The sequence below is a fragment of the Hemitrygon akajei genome, chromosome 4 (assembly GCF_048418815.1).
Source record: "Hemitrygon akajei chromosome 4, sHemAka1.3, whole genome shotgun sequence".
Classification (NCBI taxonomy): Eukaryota; Metazoa; Chordata; class Chondrichthyes; order Myliobatiformes; family Dasyatidae; genus Hemitrygon; species Hemitrygon akajei.
This window is the reverse complement of record NC_133127.1, coordinates 50,165,301-50,186,113: the sequence shown is the minus strand read 5'-3', so window position 1 is coordinate 50,186,113 and position 20,813 is coordinate 50,165,301. Positions and strand designations below refer to the sequence as shown.

At 41.1% G+C, this 20,813-nt stretch overlaps 1 protein-coding gene and 1 long non-coding RNA gene across 11 annotated transcripts in view; one reads left to right on the top strand and one right to left on the bottom strand.

Moving 5' to 3' along the window:
• Positions 1 to 20,813, top strand: part of psd3l (pleckstrin and Sec7 domain containing 3, like) — a 502,996-nt gene that overhangs the window by 348,380 nt on the left and 133,803 nt on the right. For all 10 annotated transcript variants that reach the window (XM_073042543.1, XM_073042544.1, XM_073042547.1 and 7 more), the window contains one exon: positions 10,543 to 10,601. In XM_073042543.1, the coding sequence (XP_072898644.1) occupies positions 10,543 to 10,601 (59 nt within the window). The remainder of the gene's footprint in view (positions 1 to 10,542; positions 10,602 to 20,813) is intronic.
• Positions 13,062 to 20,813, bottom strand: part of LOC140726323 (uncharacterized) — a 52,332-nt gene continuing 44,580 nt past the window's right edge. The window contains exon 3 of the long non-coding RNA XR_012098613.1: positions 13,062 to 13,938. This is a non-coding gene — a long non-coding RNA (uncharacterized lncRNA). The remainder of the gene's footprint in view (positions 13,939 to 20,813) is intronic.

Genomic DNA, 20,813 nt, shown 5'->3' with positions numbered 1-20,813 from the left:
ATGTCTTTACTGCCTCCCACACAAATGTCTCCGGGGTCCTCTTCTTCCCTCGGTCTCCCTGTGGAGTCCTTTCTTTTTGTCTTGATTCAATACTTGGTTGGCCCCTAGAGTATTTTTCGCATCTCTCCTGGCAATCCCCTCTCAGTAACTTATCTAGCTCTCTCTCTACTTCCGCAAGTCGCTCCCCTACTGCCTCCTTCTGTCCTTCTAGGCTTCTGCCTCCTACCTCTTCCCCACAAATTCTCGCATCCTCTCTCTCTCCACTTAACCCTTGCTCCTCCAATGAGTCACCTTCTTTTCTAGTCTGTTTATTTCTATGGTATAACCGATACTCCTCATACTCCTTTACCTCTCTCAAGTATTTCATCCGTTCAATCCCTTCTTCCATTTCTCTCTGTACCTGTTCTATCTTTATCCTTTCTGCCTGTATCTCCTTCCATATCACCGCTCTTTCCTTCTCATATTGTTTTTTCTCCTCATTATCCCAAAACCTGTACTACTCCCTGCATGTTTACTGTCCCCGTCAGCAGGGGGCACTGCTTAGGGGTTCCTTCCTCATTATAGGGAGGGGGTTTTTCTGTTTCTTTTGCATCCGGGTATGGAGCCGAAGCCAGCTTCTCACCGTACCCTTCTCTCTCTCTAACAGGCTGTTTCTCCAGCACCTTAGTGTTTTCCTCATTTGTAATCAATATTCTACATGTCCTCCTCAGCCTTTCTCCCTCCGTTCTGAAGAGTTTTAGCACTTCCACTTCTCGTTCTCTTTTTTGCCCTCTTTTAGATTTATCTTTTGGTTTGTAATTTTTAATTAGTCCCTCCATTTCTTCGCACAAACTTACATCAAACGTTCCTTCTCTTGGCCACTTTGTGACCAGGTTTTTGGTTCTTTTTTCCCATTTTTCTGAAGTTTTTGTGATCTCATTTTGAATTAATGGGAATTTTTTGCTCAGAATCTCTACTGCTGTTCCTTTACCTACAATGTTATTCTCTCTTTTAAGGTATTTCAGAGATTCACAGTTTGTTTACTGGATATTATTTACTCTAATTCTACACCTAGTCCTAGTCTAACACCACATGGACTTTTTCTTCCTAGTCTAACACCACGTGGACTTTTTCTTAACTAAACTTACTCTAATTCTATGCCTATTCTATTTTCCTTTCCCTGCCCGTTCAGCCCTTCGTCTCATACGAAGCGGTACCCACAGGGATTTCCCAACACCATGTGGACTTTTTCTTAACGTCTTATTAACTTATTTGTACTTACCCTCACTGCAGTGTTCTTGAGCAATCCTCTGAGCCTCCTCTGTTAACCCCCAATTCTGCCAGATTCTTTGGACCGGAGAGACCCTTCGGCAGCGGTTCCACACTTCTGAGACTCCAAGACCTCCCCAAAGCCAACAGAATTCTTAGTCCAAATTGTCGCAAAAAGCGCTTTCCTTTTGTTTGGGTGCACCCTTAATTCTGTTAGCCTTGTGGGGGTCCCTAGAGGACTGGGAAGCGTCCCCAATCTGCTGTTTCCCTTCCGCGGGTCTCTATCCGGTCCTGCCGCGGTCGCCAATTTTGTCGTGGTTTCTCGTGTCCCACAAATGACCAAGAGACGCAGAAGATTCTTCAAGAAGGGTTAAACTTTAATTTGCAAATCAAAGCTGAGACAGTCATTGAGCTAGTTCCCCCCCCCCCCCCCGCGCGACCTCTGGACACAGCAATTTTTATAGCAATCTCCTGGTCCAGTTGCATTAGCATATGTAATCGATCTATAGTTGCATATTACACGTACTGCACGTACATCATGTCCCTATTGTTCCTATCAATTGGCTTAATCATGTTCTAATCTACATCTCTTAGCTACCTCTCATTAACACATCATTGTCTTCTACATTTTTAGGATACATGCATAGCAAATAGCAAGCTCTTTCTGTACCTACCTTTCATTAACACACCATTGTCTTTTACATTCTTAAGACTTCAGTCTCCTACCAAATTGGGTACATGCATAGCAAATAGCAAACTCAGAACTGCAAATAGCAAGCTCAGAACTGACTTCATAGTTCTGGTAAATTTATACTTTTATACTCCAATATCTTCATATTGTCTGCACACTTGGCCACAAAGCCGTCAATTCCTTCATCCAAATCACTGACATATATTCTAAAAAGAAGCGGTCCCAGCACAGACCACTAGTCACCAGCAGTCAACCAGAAAAGCCTCCCTTTATTCCCACTCTTTGTCACCTGATCTATCCATGCTAGTGTCTTACCCAGCCTTTCTCAACTTTTTTGCCTTGGAGAAACTTGAAATAATTTTCGGGTCTCAGGGAACCCCTGCGTAAAAATTATTGTATCTACAGCTCTCAATACATTAGTGAGATCAGTAAGTTGTAGATATAATAATCCAAAGATAATTTGTCAATGCTGTTTTGAGTAGAGAGTGAACTTTTAGCCAAACATTCTTGGGGGGGAAAAAACAGGTAGTTAAGCTTAGCTTACCTTTCTTGAAATTAATCCCTTTCTTTCCCTTTCATAAATTTGAAAACCTCATAAGGCTGTTAATAAACTTTGTTTCCTTGAATTTGTCTTGAAGCCATTATTCGGGAGTGTGGCTCGTTTCTGACAGCACATATAATAAATAAACTTCTGTTAAATAACTGGCTTAAGCCAAAAGGGGATTTAATTTTTCTAAAGGTAGGCTCAGTAGATTTAATTTAATAAAGGTTGCAAATTAATTAATGCTATTTACAATATGAAAATTCAATGACAGTGTTGAATAGTAAAGTTACTAAAAACCATAAGCCAAAACAATATGAATATATATATGTATATCCTCAGACACAATTCTATACAAGACTTTGTAAAAACATTTTCTTGCTAAGTGAGATGATCAGGCTCAACTATAGACCTAGCATGTGAAACCTATGCTTGAATTTGCTGCACAACTACTCAATTCTGGGTTGAACTTGAGCTAAGTAGACACGGATTTCACCTCAACTTTTAACTAAAGCAAAATGATTTCTATCCTTGCTCTTGATGCTTGTTAAACAAGGAAAATCTTGTTCACATATGTAAAATGTTGTAAACTGCAGCAAAGTGTTCATTGCTTTCCTATGAATGGCACAATACTCTTCTTTCAGAGAAATCCAGAACTTGTCCAGGGGCAGGTCAGTAAATTGCATCTTGAATGCACGATCAGAGTGCAGCTCAGAAAGGTTTTCATCTTCTCTCAAAGTCAAGTTCTCAGGCTGAGCAGATGATTCAGAGAAAGGGTCCCTCACCCAGTCTACATTTGTGTTGAAAGGGAGGTGATTGATAAAAAATGATGAAAAATGTCTGCTAAGTAGGTTAGATTATGTAGCCATTCTTCATCTACAAAGCACTCAGCAAAATCTGGCCTTCTACTTTCTTGAAAGGACTCCTGCAATTCACCTTTCAGAATCAGACACCCTGCTGAGAACTCTTCCTCTGTTAAGCCACTGGATTTCTGTATGTAGCAGGAGATTGAGGTGCTTGTCCTGAATTGTCACACAGTTTTTCAAACATTCTCGAGTGAACTGGTATTTGTTTAAAGTTAACCATTTTTGTAGCATCTTCCAGAATTGTTTTCATCTCATCTCCAAGAGTTTTTGACATTGAAACCCCAGTTGAGAAACCCTGAATTCTTACCTGTAATGCCATGGACTCTTAACTTGTTAAGAAGCATCATGTGCGGCACCTTGTCAACGGCCTTCTGAAAATCCAAGTACATAACATCCACTGATGATCCTTTGTCTATCCCGCTTATTATTTCTTCAAAGACTTTCAACAGATTTGTCAGACAAGACTCCCTTAAAGAAACCATGCTGAATTTGGCTAACTTTATCATGAGTCTCCAAGTACCCCAAAATTGCATCCTTAACAGTCAACTCCAATATCAACCCAGCCCCTGAGGCCAGATTAAATGGCCTGTAATTTCCCTTTTTCCGCCTTTCTCCCTTCCTGAAGAGTGGAGTGACATTTGCAATTTTTTGGTCCTCTGAAACCATGCCAGAATCCATTGAATTTTGAACTATTACTAATGACTCCATAATCACTCATTTTTGCTGTATAATATGCCCTCTTATTGGCTTTAATGTTGGCTTTGACTTCTCTTGTCAGCCGTGGTTACATCATCCTACCTTTAAAATACTTCTTTGGGATGTATCTATCCTGCACTTTCCAAATTGCTCCCAGAAACTCTAGCCATTGGTACTCTGCCATCATCCCTGCCAGTGTTCTTTTCCAATCAATTTTGGCCAGCTTCTCCCTCATCTCTCTGTACAGTAATTCCCTTTACTCCACTGTAATACCGATACATTTGACTTTAGCTTCTCCTCCTCAAATTGCAAGGTGAATTCTATCATATTATGATCACTCTTTCCTAAGGGTTCCTTTATCTTAAGGTCCTTAATCAAATCTGGTTAATTGCATAACACCCAATCCTGAATAGCTGATCCCTTAGTGGGTTCTACCATGAGCTGCTGTAAAAAAGCTATTTTGTAGGCATTCCAGAAATTCCCCATCTTTGAATCCAGCACCAACCAATTTTCTCAATCTACCTGCACGTTGAAATCTCCTATGACTATTGTAACATTACCCCTTCAACATGCATTTTTGATCTCCTGTTGTAATTTGTAAACCAAATCTTTGCTACTGTTTCCCATCAGGGTCTCTTTACCTTTGCAGTTGTTTAGCTCGACACACTGTGAATCTATATCTTCCAGTCCTATGTCACTTATGTCTAATGACTTGATTTAATTTTTTACCAATAGAACCACCCTGCCCTTCTGCCTATCTCCCTGTCTTTTCGATACAATGTGTTTCCTTGAACATTAAGCTTACAGCTATAATATTTTTTCAGCCACGATTCAGTGACGTCCATCACGTCATACATGCCAATCTGTAAATGTGCTACAGGTCCATGTACATGATTTCATAGATCGCGTGTATTTAAAAATATAACAACTGAAGTCCTGCATTCAGTACCCTTTTGATTTTTTCCCCTTTTTATGTTGCAACTCATCCCATTCACTGAAATTTTGTCCTATCATCAGTCTGTCCTTGCTAACAGTCTCACTACACACTGTTTGTAAACCAACTGGCCCATCCTCAGCCCTATCACTCTGATTCTCATCTCACTGCCAAGTTAGTTTAAACCCTCCTGAACAGCTCTAGCAAATCTGCCCACAAGGATACTGGTTCCCCTTGGTTTCAGCTGCAACCTGTCCCTTTTGTACAGGTCGTACCTCCCCCAGAAGAGATCCCAATGATCCAGAAATCCAAACACCAGCCCCTTGTTCCAGTTCCTCAGCCACACATTCATCTGTTAGTTTATTCTATTCTTACCCTCACTGTTAAGTGGCACAGGCAACAATCCAGAGATTACCACTCTGGAGGTCCTGCTTCTCAGCTTTCTACCTAGCTCTTTATCTTCTCTCTTCAGGACTGCCTCACCTTTCCTAGCTATGCCATTGTTGCCAATTTGCACCAAGACTTCTGCCTGCTCACTTTCCCCCTTTAGAATGCCGTGGACCTGATCCAAGAGATCCCCAATCCTGGCACCAGGGAGGCAACGTACTGTCCAAGTGTCTCTATCAGGCCCACAGAATCTTGTCTCAGTTCCTCCGACTCTGGAATCCCCTGTCACCACTGCTGTCCTCTTCACCTCTCTTCTCTTCTGAGCCAGAGACCCGGTCACTACGACTCTCCCCAGTAGATTGTCCCCCTCAACAGTATCTTAACGTGTTATATTTATCAAAGAGAACAGCTACAGGGGTACTCTGCACTGGCTGTCCATTTCCCTTACTTCTCCTGACAGTCACCCATTGCCTCCTGCAGCCTAGGGGTGACTACCTCCCTGAAGCTCCTGTCTGTCTTTTCCTCAGGCTCCCATATGAGTCGAAGCTCATCGAGCTGCAGCTCTAGTTTCTTAACATGTTCTCTGAGGATCTGTGGCTCAATGTACCAGGTACAGATGTGGTTATCTGTTAGGCTGGAGGTCTCCCTGAATTCCCACATCCCACACACACAGCAAAACACGGCCCCTGGAGCCATTCTCACTGCACTACCTGTGCCCTGACAGACGAGGAATGAAAAATAAAGAAGAAAAAAGAAACCTACCTGATACTTGTCAAAGCCTGGATAAGCCAAAACCGCTCCAACTCTTGCCCACTCACACTAGTTCAGAGATTAGTTAAGAATCAGCAAAATTGCAGTGAGTCTGAGATCTAATTGTTGGCCAGACTGGGTAAGAATGGAGCATTTCCACGCCTTGCAAGATGGTACTGAACCCAAATGGATGGTTTGATGGTTGGCTCAGCTTTATTTAATCATCCTGCTGTCTTAGTGAAATTTGAGCTTGAGTTTCTGGATTGTTATCGCAGACAAAGTGGATGTCTATAATAAAGCTTCAATGATCCACCATCTGAATTTTCCTGATAGTTTAGCAACCACTATGTGATGCTTCACCCGCACACCCTCTCAACCAGCCGGAGCCCTAGTTCCCCCTTTCTCCACATACTCACCTGCTTCACTGAGGCAAGTGTTAACCCATTGTGTAACATTTCAAAAAATGAATTCAAATGTGTTGATGCATTGATTGAGGGCAGGAGACATCCAATAATCTAGGAAATATGCCAGTCTAGCACCATCCAAAATCCTGATGCTATTAGATTATCAGAGCTTTACAGGGAAAAAATATTAGCCACTGGGATTACATAACACGTGTTTTTAGCACTCCTAGCACAATGCCTTTGAGATCCGATTCTGTCAAAGCTTTGTCAAATTTTACTTGTTAAATTTTGGTACTACATCTATGTTTTTAACTTATTATAATATTAATATTTCAGAACTTCTGCTAAGTAACTATTTAAAAAAATCTCACTATAGTGTTGGTCTTAATCTGGGTCTGCAATGCAGAACCTTAGAAAATATATGCATTCCTTAATGGCTACATGCCTCTGACCTGGCGGTCACTACCATACACTTTCCAACCCCTGCTATTCCACTTATCGTAAATCTGATTGAAGATCTCTCGATCCTTGAGTAACCCTGAGAGATACTTCTACTCTGTATAGTTATCTCTGAGCATCATCATCTTGTGGTGATTTCCTGAGATTCCAAGAGTGATACTGTCTGGAGCTTAGCTCCTGGTCGAGTCACCTATGGTGGTAAAGTTAAGGGTGACATTCCAGACGAAGAGTGATCCAACCAAGACCTCAGCAGTGGAGCTGGTGGACGATAATGACACCTCACAACAGCAGTGAAGATGGAGAAAAGCTGCAGCAATGAAGGATCCCAGTCATATTGGATGTTATGCCACTGGATACTGACCCTGATTTGTCAAGGACCGTGTGATGGCTACTCCCACATTAAACTTAGTCACACACAGGCATTCTTCATTACGAGAGTAACCCCTTCAGAGAACAGCATATTCAACTTGATTGATCGCCCTTCTAGTTATTTTCCTTTGGAACAATGAAAATAGTTTTGCTTTAGTTTTATTTTTTTCTTGGATTGTAACTACTATAGCTACTGTTTTATTTTAAGGCAATAAACATTATATGGCCCACCTACTTGCAAGGAAATTGAATAAAATATTTCATCTACCTGCCGAATTTCCATTATTCAAACCAGCCAGCAACTCTGCTTCTCTAACCTGTTGCATTCTGTTCTCAGTGACCTTGCCTATCAAAAGCAGGTTGAATCCACTAATGTTCTGTTCCCTGTAGCTCAGCTGAACATAAAGAACTTCCCTTCCACTTGATTGTATGTTTAACAGATTTACATCTTGGTATTTTAATTCTGAGAATCAATGAATAATAGGATGCTGACAAGACAAAAAAAACAGTACTGAGGCATGAAAGAAAGGAATTTGACATTATTTGATATTAAAATGGAGTTTTAAATTCCATGACTGTTGTAAGACTGGGATATTTTCACAAAATGGACAGCATGATTCCATGGAATATTGTAATGATTGATCACTTAACTGGAAGCTAATGTGTTAGGAAGCAGTACATGAATCATTGGACTGAGATGCATAATTAGTGTGGCATGCTTTTGGATGCCTGATTCCAAGTCTTCACACTACTGGATATATTCCTTTCCTTGTGTGCTTTGAGTATATTGTAATTAATCAAGCATGTCTCCACCCATAAGATATAGGAGCAGAATTAGGCCATTTAACCTATCAAGTCTGTTCCACCATTTCATCATGGCTGATTCAATTTTCCTCTCAGCCCCAATCTCGGGCCTTCTGCCCGTATCCTTTCATGCCCTGACCAATCAAGAATCTGTCAACTTCTGCCTTAAATATTCATAAAGACTTGGCCTCCACTGCAGCCTGTGGCAAAGAATTCTGCACATTTACCACTCTCTGGCTAAAGAAATTCCTACTCATCTCTGTTCTAAAAGGATGGCCCTCTATTCTGAGGCTGTGTCCTCTGGTCTCAGACTCTTCCACCATAGGAAACATCCTCTCCGAATCCACTCTATCAAGGCACTTCACCATTCAATAGGTTTCAATGAGGTCATCCTTCATTCTTCTGAACTCTAGTGAATACAGACCCAGAGCCATCAAACACTCTTCGTATGACAAGTCTTTCAATCCTGGAATCAGTTTTTTATGAACCTTTTCTGAACCCTCTCCAGTTTTAACATATCCTTTCTAAGCTAGGGGCCCAAAACTGCTCACAGTACTTCAAGTGAGGCCACACCAGTGTTATATAAAGCTTCAATGTTACATCCTTGCTTTTATATTCTAGTCCTCATGAAATGAATGCTAACATTGCATTTGCCTTCTTCACCACAGACTCAACCTTCAAATTAACCTTTAGGGAATCCTGCACTAGGTCTTTCAAATCCCTTTGCACCTCAATTTTTTGTATTTTCTCTCCATTTAGAAAATAGTCAACCCTTTCATTTCTTCCACCGAAGTACATGACCATACACTTCCTGGTACTATTCCACCTGCCATTTCTTTGCCCATTCTCCTCATCTGCCTAAGTCCTTCTGTAGCCTCTCTACTTCCTCAAAACTACCTGCTCCTCAACCTATCTTCATATCATCTACAAACTTTGCAACAAAGCAGCATGCCACCATCTGATGGTAGGTAGACTCTGAACACGTCAAATCTCTCAGTTTTGAAGAGGTTGGTTGTTTCCAGAAGGGAAATCCAGAATATTAGCTTTTCTTCCTTGGTCTGATTTTAATGGCAGTGATTAACATTTGGTTATAAGAATCCTGTCACTTGGTGGCATAATTAGGAGACACGAGTCTGCAGATGTTGGAATTTGGAGCAAAAAACATTCTGGTGGAAGAATTCAATGGGTCAAGCAGCACCTGAGGGAAGAAATGAATTTAGCTTCATTTGTCACATGCACCCGGAAACATCAAAACATAGAGTGACTCGTGGTTTTGTGTCAACGGCCAACGCTGTGCGCTGGGGGCAGCCTACAAGTGCCGTCATGCTTTTGGAGCCAGCATAGCATGCCACAACTTATTAACCCTTCCTAAACCATATTGCTTTTGAATGTGGGAGGGAACAAGAGCACCCAGAGGAGAAACACTTGTTCTCTTTGTGACCCACACTGTCATGTGGAGAACATACAACTCCTTGCAGGCAGTGGCAGGAATTGATCCTTGATCTACCCCAAACAGCCGCTGGCACTATAAAGCATTACACCATCTGCTAGATGTTGATATTTTGGATCAAAGCTCTGCAGGAGTTTGACACAAATTGTCAGCAGTTCCTTTTCTCCCACAGATGCTGCTTGGCATGCTGAGATCTTCAAGTAGATTGTATGCTGCTCTTACTTAAGTGAAAAATATCTGCAAAATCCAGATATTTCTGACCTCATTACTTCCTATTGCTGCACAATATTTAACTCTTACGTAAAGTGGATTAGTGACTTAAATTTACTTGGTACTGCTGACTGAATTCATTTGATTGCATTAATTAAGGCTTCTTGTCTTGTTGCAAAAACATTGTAGTTCAGTTACTAATCTTCTAGCATTGAAAAAGTTCAGAAGTATGTTTTAAATTATTTTTCAAATGACTGTTTCTACCTAATTGGGAATCTCTCAATAAACAAATTGAATTTGGGCTTGTGTAAGTGGTTTGATTGGTATTCATGAGCCATGCAGTTGAGGTTTGCTCTCCCTGGAAAACTTCCAAAATTGTGTCAGTGGCTTTCTCGTGAGGTATTGGTTGATCTCAACCCCAAAATACTCCACTTTCTACTTTCTCTGATCTGACCCAGAGAACAAAGGATAAAGGGAGAGGTGAGTGGCAAAGTAGTTAAAATTCATGGGCCAACAGCAGCTGTAAGCCAATTGATGTTGTAAATGGCAGAATTTCTGCACTGATTCATTTTAGACAATTTAGTTGGTAATGCTGGGGTAATTAAGTGTTCCTTAAACATTGTCTCAACTCTGTAGTTGGAACTGGCATGTTGACATGTTCACACAAACATGATTTGTCAGCATGTTTTGCCATAGAGTGAGCACTTACACAAGCCTTTCTGCCCTTTTACAGATGGGGTCCATTGCCTTACTTGTGCACTGATGCTGTTGAATACTGATCTCCATGGCCATGTAAGTATTAAGATCCAAGCATTTATATACAATATAAATTGATATGCTTAAATGGAAAATGAAATTAGATTCTATTATGGAATGACTTTGTATACTGTTCACTGCCTTAAATTCAGTTCCATGATTTGCGAATGGAAGTGAAAGATATTTGATGATATTAAGTCCACAAGCTGTTACCTATTAGGACTAATGATTTCCTAATTTGATTCAAGTATGTAGTCTATATTTGGTATGCAGTCTTCATGGTTATCTCTGCTAAATTGATTCAAATTGTTTTGCCATCGTCGGTCATCATAATATTTCCTCAGCTTCGCCAGTTTAATTTACAGTTTATGGCAGCAGCGCACTTGTTTATTCATTCTGGCTCAAACACATCAGCACAGTTATCTGAGAATATTGTTAATAGAATGAATTTCTGTTCCAGTTAACTGATTCAGATTGAAAGCCATTGCTGTCTATCCAGTTTTGTCTTTGCTTGACTTAATAACATCAGTATGTTTTGCACTTTTTTCATTACATAAACCACTCACTCCTATGATTGGAGAATGAATTTTTCCTGCTCTTCTGAAGTCATAGAGACTCTGCTCACCTATATGAATCACTCTTGTTACCAGAACTTCTAATTTTTTGTGTATTGCTTGCATCGTGAACAGATGCTGTTGATAGAGAATATGGCTGCTTTCTCTGCATAGAATACATGATATAAAGTTTATGTTATTCCTTTTTTATAAAAAGCTATTAACTCTTTTGAACTTGTGCAGTCTTTATGTTCTCTGCATAATTAGCTCCTGTAGAATACATAACACCACAGTGTTACAGGGTGACCAATGGCAATACATTTGCCATTGCTTGCTGTAAATAGCACAAGATAGGCTGTATTACTACAGAGAGAAATGAAGCAAGTGTGCAGAAGGTTTAGACCACCCATATTATTAATGGCTGATCTGTGCTCTTGCTGAATTGCTTTGGAGTTGTGACCTTGGATCAAATAGGAAAATGATTTTCAGTAAATTGATAGAAATCGCAGTTCCTTGTCAACAATTTTGTAAATTCAATTTACTCCAAATGTTTTAAGTTCTGTTGCCCATTTGGAAACATGTCAGTCAAGCATTGTATCAGACAACAGTGAGGAGCCTTCTTCATCCTATAGGCATTGCACAGTTTGAGCTTCGATGCCCCTTAATGCAGGTACAGCTACAGATACGTTACAAGAAAGACTAGTGAGATAGATATAATTGGTGGATTTAGACCCTTTCTTATTCGGAAGGCTTTCACCTCTGATGCTAGTCAACGGCTTCTATTTATGGTTAAATGGAAGTTAAGCATCATATTTAGCTAATATGCTTAGGATGATGAAGAAAGCCATTTGGTTTATTGGGACCATGCTGCCTCACAGTGCATTCTAAATTCCCCCCACTAATTCATCCTGTAGTCTATTCTGGCAAAGCGTTTCCATTAACTCCCTGCCATTTCACGAGGAGAAAATCCTGTCCTTTTAACTGGCTTTGCCTCCAATGGAGAAGTATTCTTACAATTCCATTGAACTCAATGGAAAAATAACAAGAAATGAGTGTTAATCTGAAGTTGCTAGGTCATATAAGGTGCACAGTGGAGCACTGACACCTTCCCAAGGTATTTATTTCTTTTTTAATTGCTCATGTTTGAATCCCAGGCTGGCAGTGTGAGTTACACCCAAACTGTTTGGCTTCAAGAGGCAGTCACCACTTAACAGCTGGGGTGCTAACTAAACGTAGTGATGGGTTGCTGATGTAAAGGGCTGATTATCCTACTTCTGTTTTGTGTGGAGTTGAGACGGTTAGTGTGATATCACTGTAGAAAGTCAAGCCTGACAAACTCTGCATCATTGTTTGCAAGTAGGATGAAACACCATACCAGTGAGTAAGGCGGCTTTGCAGGTTGTGCAGTTTGCATGCTTTATCAGCTTTTTGCTTTTTGACATTAGCTCGCAGCCCCAGAGGACTGAATTAGTCAGATTTTTGTTGTGACCGAACTAGGTTGTTGGGGTTGCAGTCCTTCACAATCCTTACCTAAATGTAATAACTATTGGCAGTAGTGAGTTATGTGACAGATCTTCATTTCCCAGATTAGGTTCATGTCATAAAGTAACGGCAGCTTCTGCTGGTGCAGCTAATGTGTGATACCTGCAGGCGGCATCATGATTCCACTGCTCTCGTTAGGAGAATCTCTTTCCGTAGTGAATTATATTGGGAGCTTTGTACCCGTGGGAAGGATAGATAGATACTTTATTGATTCCAAAGGAAATTACAGTGTCACAGCAGCATTACAAGTGCACAGATATACATATATTAGAAATAAGAAAGAAGAAAAAATAAAATACCTCAAACAGTCTAACAGGAGGAAGTCATCGCTTCCCGGCTATAGGTTGACTCATTATAGAGCCTACAGACCGAGGGTAAGAATGACCTTATATAGCACTTTTTGGAGCAGCACAATTGTCTTAGCTTATTACTAAAATTGCTTCTCTGTTCAGCCAAAGTGGCATGCAGAGGGTGAGAAACATGGTCCAGAATTGCCAGGATTTTCTGTTGGGTCCTTTGTTCTACCACAGCCTCCAGTGTGTCCAGTTTAACTCCAATAACAGAGCCAGCCTTTCCTGTTGGCATCACCCACACATCCTCCATGTTGTTGCTTCAGTCAAGTCTGTCATCCAGGTGCACCCCAGGTACTTCCAGGTCCTCAGCATATCCACATCCTCACCATCAATACTAACAGGGAGCAGTGCAAGCTTAGTCTTCCTAAAGTTCATCCCCATCTCCTTTGTCTTGCTGATTTTGAGCTGCATCATTTGACAAAGTCCTCCACTAGGGATCTGTATTCATCCTCCCAACTTCCTTTTATAAACCCATCTAGTGCTGATCACAGTGTTATGAGCAACAACACTGTTTTTTAAAAGAGAACCAGTGGATGGAGCTAACATTACTCTTTCCTGTGAGTGGAATTAAATCTTCAAAGAAGTTGTCCTATTTTCATTGGTTGCTTTCAAGATATGGTTGTTACTGGCAAGGCCAGATTTCATTAGCAACTGATGGGTATCCCATTCTGAGCCACAGCAACCTGTGTAACATTGTTGCCACAGGAAATGCTGGGCTTTTGATTTGCCTGCTGTAGAAGGATACTCGTTGGGATGGTGTTTGATGCTGAGGTACTTCCTGAGCTTGCTCTTGTAGATGAGGGCTTTGAGAGTTGTTGCCAAGGAAGACTTGAAAGATCATGTGGGGTTTCAGCATTGCATCACTAAACAGGAATGTAGGCTGCAGGCAGGCCCTGAAAGCAAACTCCTGCAGCTGTTGGAAGTCTGAAATAAAATCAGAGCAATATTCAATTGACTAGGCAATATTTGTGAAGAGAAAAACAGTTAATCATGAACACAAGAGAATCTGTAGATGCTGGAAGTCTTGATTAGCATGCACAAAATGTTGGAGGAACTAAGCAAGTCAGCAGCATCTATGGAGGGGAATGAACAATCAAAGTCCGGATGAAGGAGCTTGACCCAAAACATTGACTGTTCATTCAGTCCTGATGAAGGGTCTCTGTCTGAATCATATATTGTTTATTCCCCTCCATAGATCCTGCCTGACTTACTGAGTTCCTCTAGCATTTTGTGTGTGTTGAAAACAAATTTAATGTTTTCAGTTGATGATGCTTCATCAGATTTGAGAAAAGTAAAAAAGTTTCCCAGTTCTACGTTGCAGAAAAAAGCAGGAAGGTGTGAAGAGAATGAAAAGAGAGATCTGTGAAAGGGTGGAGATCAGAAAGATGGTGTTGGGCTGCTCTTATTGTTCCTACCTTAAGCTCTATACACTTAGGATAATTTTATATTTCAGCAAAGTAGCTTCACATCTGTGAAGCTACTGCTAATTACTTAGAAGGGGAGTTGCTGTTTATTGCTGTTAACTAACCTAATCTGCCACAGTCTGAGGTTTGATCCATACGTTGTATCGGCATAAACGTCAATACAAGGATCATGATGTTCAATATTTTCATGTTTCTAAATGCCAGAGCTTTTAATGAATCATTGACTAAGGTGTTTTCAGATTCTTCGCATTTTTTAAATTATCTGAGGATTGTTTCTTCATACTTAAATCAATAATGATTGAGTGATAAAACTGGTGCTAAAACTTGTACTGTACCTCAGGGACTCATTGGAATTCCAGGGAGAATGTTTCCATTAACAAGCCTGAATAGGAATTTCCTTTAGATAGACATGGAGATATTATGTAAACTTGCTGATAATTCTATATTATCAGTGAAAATGTGAGCAAACTTGAATATTGGTAATACATCTTTTACAATAGTTTCAAGATTGCTATACTTTGTGTTTAACTGGCAGCAGTGGTAAAACTAGAGTCCATACTTTGAAAGTGCAATTATGAGGGTAAATTTCACATCTCAATATCACAGCAGAGATGTTTTGTTGGCTTTCAGATCTCTAGCAACAGCAGCTTTCATATTGCTTTTTAGTATCAAACTTTCAGAGGCAACAGTCAGTTTCCGAAATGCTGGCATCCATAATAGCAGTGATATCGAGTAGATTGAACCTAATTTGATTGGTGCGATCTTTTGATCTCAGCGCAGGGAGATGCCATACCACTATTACAACAGCAAACTAATTGCTCAGCCAACCATTAACTCCAGGATCATATTCTGTTTGCTAAGTTGTTAATGCAGATTTATGGGTGACATCAAAACTCCATCTCTCTGATCTAAATCAAAAGTTTTTAAAAAGAAAAATAACATTTTTATTCCCCCCCTTTGAAACTGTACTGTATCGCCTTCATGGAAGTCTGAATTTGTAACAGGCATAGAAAATTCCAGATGCTTTTTCCACTAAGGCAGAACTTCTGAGTCAATACCCCAGTTTTAAGAGGCATACTTGCAGTCCCTTCTTCTTCCTCTCGAGGTCAGCAGAGAGACACTGAAGCTGGTAATATAGAAGTCTTCATTCACTACAGACACTCTTATGGAGACACTCTTGATAGAGGCCCACAACCCCAAAGGCGTATCACATTTTTACACCCTTAAGATCAAGGGTGATTCAATACAATTTCAAAAGTTACAATCACAAACGAGAAAATTTGTAGATGCTGGGAATCTGAGCAACGCATACAAAATACTGGAGGAATTCAGCAAGCCAGGCAGCATCTATGGAAAAGAAGTACAGTTGACATTTTGGGCTGAAACCCTTCAGCAGGACTGGAGAAAAAGGCTGAGGAGCAGATTTAAAAGGTGAGGGGAGGAGAGAGAGAAATGCCGGGTGATAGGTGAAATCTGGGGGGGGGGGGGAAACAATTAAAGAGCTGGGAAGTTGATTGGTGAAAGAGATTCCATTTGGGTAGCCTCCAACCTGATGGAATGAACATCGATTTCGCAAACTTTCAATAATGCCTCCCAACACGTCCCCTCTCTCCATTTCCCATCCACCTTTCCCTCTTTCACCTCATCTTCTTGCCACTCATCACCTCCCTCTGGTTCTCCTTCTCCCTTTTTCTTTCTTCCATGGCTTTCTGTCTCTTTCACCAATCAACCTCCCAGTTCTTTACTTCATCCTTCCCCTTCCAGGTTTCATCTATCATCTGGTGTTTCTCTGTTCCCTCCCCTCACCTTTCAAATCTGCTCCTCAGCTTTTTTTCTCCAGTCCTGCTGAACCATTGACCTGCACCTGGACCATAGTCCACCATACTCTCCTGTCCACGTACCTATCCAAACTTCTCTTAAATGTAGAAATCGAAATTGTATCCTCCACTTGTGCTGGCAGCTCGTTCTACACTCTCACCGCCCTCTGAAAGAAGTAGTTACCCCTCATGCTCCCCTTAAACATTTCTTCTTTTTACCCTTAACCCATGACCTCTAGTTGTAGTCTACAAATTCTCTCTCTTGGGATCCAGCACCAACTGGATTTTTCCAATATACCTGCATGTTGAAATTCCCCTTGAGGGCAACATTGCCCTTTCTACATGTGTTTTACGTTTTAACATTCAAAATGTTTCAATGAGATTCCCCTTCATCCTTCTAAATTCCAGCGATTATATACCCAGGGCCATCAAATGTTCCTCATATGATAACCCTTTCATTCCGAGGATCATCCTTGTGAACCTTTTCTGAAACCTCTCCAATGCCAGTATATCTTTTCTTAGATGAGCCCAAAACTGTTCACAATACTCAATGTGAGGTCTCACCAGTTCACTATAAAGCCTCAGCATCACATCCCAGCTCTTGTATTCTAGACCTCTTGAAATGAATGCTAACATTGCATTTGCCTTCCTCACCACCACTGTACCTGTAAGTTATCCTTTAGGCTGTTCTGCACAAGATCTTCCAAATCCCTTTGCATCTCAGATATTTAGATTTTTTCCCCATTTAGAAAATAGCCTGCATATTTATTTCTACTACCAAAGTGCATGGCCATGAATTTTCCGACATTATATTTCATTTGACACTCTCTTGCCCATTCTCCTAATCTTTCTAACTTCTGCGTCCCACCTGTTTCTGTAACTATCAACCACAAACTTAGTAACAAAGCCATCTATTCCATCATCTAAACCATTGAAAAACAGCAAAAAGAGAAGTCCCAACACTGACCCTTGCAGAACATCACTAGTCACTGGCAGCCAACCAGAAAAGGATTCTTTCATTCCCACACGCTGCCTCCTACCAATCAGCCAATGCCCTAACTATGCCAGTAACTTTCCTGTAATGCCATGGGCAGTTAACTTGGTACGCAGCCTCATGTGTGGCACCTTGTCAAAGGCCTTCTGAAAGTCCAAATATACAACATCCACTGCAGCTCCTTTATCTATCCTATGTGTAATCTCCTCAAAGAATTCCAACAGATTTGTCAGGCTGGATTTTCCTTTAAGGAAACCATGCTGACTTTATCCTATCTTGTCCTGTGTCACCAAGTATCCCATAACCTCATTCTTAACAATAGACTCCAACATCTTCCCAACCATTGAGGTCAGATTAACTGGTCTAGATTTTCCTTTCTGCTGCCTTCCTCCTTTCTTCAAGAGTGGAGTGACATTTGCAATTTTCCAGTCCTCTGGCACTATGCCAGAGTCCAGGGATTTTTGAAAGATCATTACTAATGCCTCCACAATCTCTACCTCTATCAGAAACCTAGGGTGCAGTTCATCTGGTTGGGGTAACTTATGTACCCTTAGGTCTTTCAGCTTTTTGAGCACCTTCTCCCTTGTTGTAGTAACTGTGCTCACTTCTCTTCCCTCACACCCTTCAACATCTGGCACACTGCTAGTGTCTTCCATAGTGAAGACTGCAAAATACTCATTTACTTCATCTGCCGTCTCCTTGGCCCCGTAATTATTTCTCTGGTCTCATTTTCTAGCGGTCCTAAATCCACCCTCATCTCTCTATTTTTTTACATACTTGAAAAAACTTTCACTATCCACTTTGCTATTGCTTGCTAGCTTGCTTTCATGTTTCATCTTTTCTCTCCTAATGAATCTTTTACTTCCTCTCTGTAGGGTTTTAAAAGCTTCCCAATCCTCTGTCTTCTGGCTAATTTTTGCTTTGTTGTATGCCCTCTCTTTTGTTTTTACATTAGCTTTGACTTCCCTTGTCAGCCACGGTTGTACTATTCTGCCATTTGAGTGTTTCTTTTATTTTTTGAATACATCTATATTGCACCTTCCTCATTTTTCCTAGAAACCCACACCACTGCTGCTCTGCTGTCATCCTTGCCAGCATCTCCTTCCAATTTACTTTGGCCAACTCCTCTCTCATACCGGTGTAATTTCCTTTACTCCACTGAATTACTGCTACATCAATCTTCACTTTCTCCCTATCAAATTTCAAGCTGGACTCAATCATATTGTGATAACTGTTTTCTAAGGGTTCTTTTACCTTAGGCTTCCTAATCACATCCGGTTCATTACATAACACCCAATCCAGTATAGCCGATCCCTTAGTAGGCTCAATGACAAACTCTTCTAAAAAGCCATCTTGTAGGCATTCAACAGACTCACTCTCTTGGGGTCCATTTCCAACCTGATTTTTCCAATTGCCGTGCATGTTGAAATCTCCCATGACTCATAATATTGCCCATTTGAAATGCCTTTTCTATTTCCAGTTGCTATCTGTGGTTCACATCCCAGCTACTGTTGGGAAGCATGTATATAACTGCCATCAATGTCCTTTTACCCTTGCAGTCTCTTAACTCAACCCACAAGAATTCAAAATCTTACGATCCTATGTCATATCCTTCTACTGATTTGATGCCATTATTTACCAGCAGAGCTACAGAACCCCCTTTGCCAACCTTCCCATCCTTCCGATACAACATGTAACCTTGGATGTTCAACTACCAACTACAACCATCCTTCAGCCATGATTCAGTGATGGCTACTACATCATTTCTGACAATCTAAAAGTGCAACAAGAACATCCACCTTATTTCTTATACTCTGTGCATTAAAATATAACATGTTGAGTGCTGTATTTGCTACCCTTTTTGATTCTGCCTCCCTAATGCACTGATACTCATCTTGCTGGTTGCAATTATGTCCTATCATCTGCCTGCCCTCCCTAACAGTCTGACTGAATGCTACCTTTGCTTTTTTACCATCACTCCATTTCCCACTCCCCTGCCAAATTAATTTAAACCCTCCCCAACAGCTCTAACAAACCTGCCCGTGAAAACATTGGTTCTACTCGCGTTTAGGTGCAACCTGTCACTTTTGAACAGGTCATTCCTCCCCCAGAAGAGATCCCAATGATCCAAGAACCTGAAGCCTTGCTCCCTGCTTCAGCTTCTCAGCCACGCATTAACCTGCCAAATCATCCTGTTTCTACCCTCACTGGCATGTGGTGCAGGCAGCAATCCAGAAATTACTACCTGGGACGCCCTGCTTCTCAGCTTTCTACCTAGCTCTCTGAGTTCATTTTTCAGGACTTCTTTGCTTTTCCTTCCTACATCATTGATACCAATACCTTTGGCCACTCACCCTCTCTCTAAAATGCTGTGGACATGATCTGAGATGTTCCTGTCCCTGGCCCTGGCACCTGGGAGGCAACATACCATCCAGGTGACTGGTTCACATCTACAAATCTCCTGTCTGGTCCCCTGACTATTGAGTCCATTATGACTACCGCTCTCCTCTTCTCCCTCTTACCCTTTTGCACCATGGACCTATGCTCAGTGCCAGTAACCCAGTCTCTGTGGAACCCCCCACTACAGTATCCAAAGCAGCAATACCTGTTTTTGAGGGGAATGGCCACATTGAGATTGAGATGATGAAAGAATAATGGTACGATTTTAAAAGATAAATATCCTCAGAATAGACGTACTGAGGGAGGCAGGGATTGTCACAGGCTTCAGAAAGGGAGGAATAACATGGACAAGTCTGCCTATTCACGTTTCCATTTCTGATAGTCACCCAGCTACTCACCTCCTCATGCTATCTCAGTGTGGTTTTATTGAGGGCAGTATAGTCTATTTGATCATCTGGGTTCTTTACTGACCGTGAAGGTTACCACAGTCTTGCTTGTGTAAAGTCCATACATCTAGGATCTGCTAACAAAGAAACCCATAGACACTGTCCTGGCTTTAGTGTTGTTATATTGCTATATTTCTTCACTATTCTTGGTTGGTGCGGCTGTAACGAAACCCAATTTCCCTCGGGATCAATAAAGTATTTCTGTCTGTCTGTGCTTGATGATTGGAGTAGCTATGGCAATGCTGGCTAGGTTCTGTACTCTATAGTTTGTACATATTCACTGCTCCTGACTTGTCCATGTTATTTCTCCCTTTCTGAAGCCTGTGACAATCCCTGCCTCCCTCAGTATGTCTGTTCCGAGGATATTTATCTTTTAAAATCTTATCATTCTTTCATCATCTCAATCTTCATTATTTGGACAAACCCAGGAATGCACTTCACTGATTTTGAATATTTGTGACTCACCTCTTTCTGCCTTCGCCGTTCTTCTGCTTACATCTGTACTACAAGTAGCCTCTCCGGTCATTGGCAAGGGTAGCTCAGTTATTGATGCCGAAGTCCCTGTGTCTGTGAACGCATCACATTGCTGGTTCCCTAACAATGCTGTTGTGTTCATCTGTGGATCACCATTGCTGACAGTGGGGCCATCACCAGCTATTTGTCTGACCTTGAGGCTGTCTTTATTAATTCTATAAACTGGTCAGCAGTAAGATTGGAC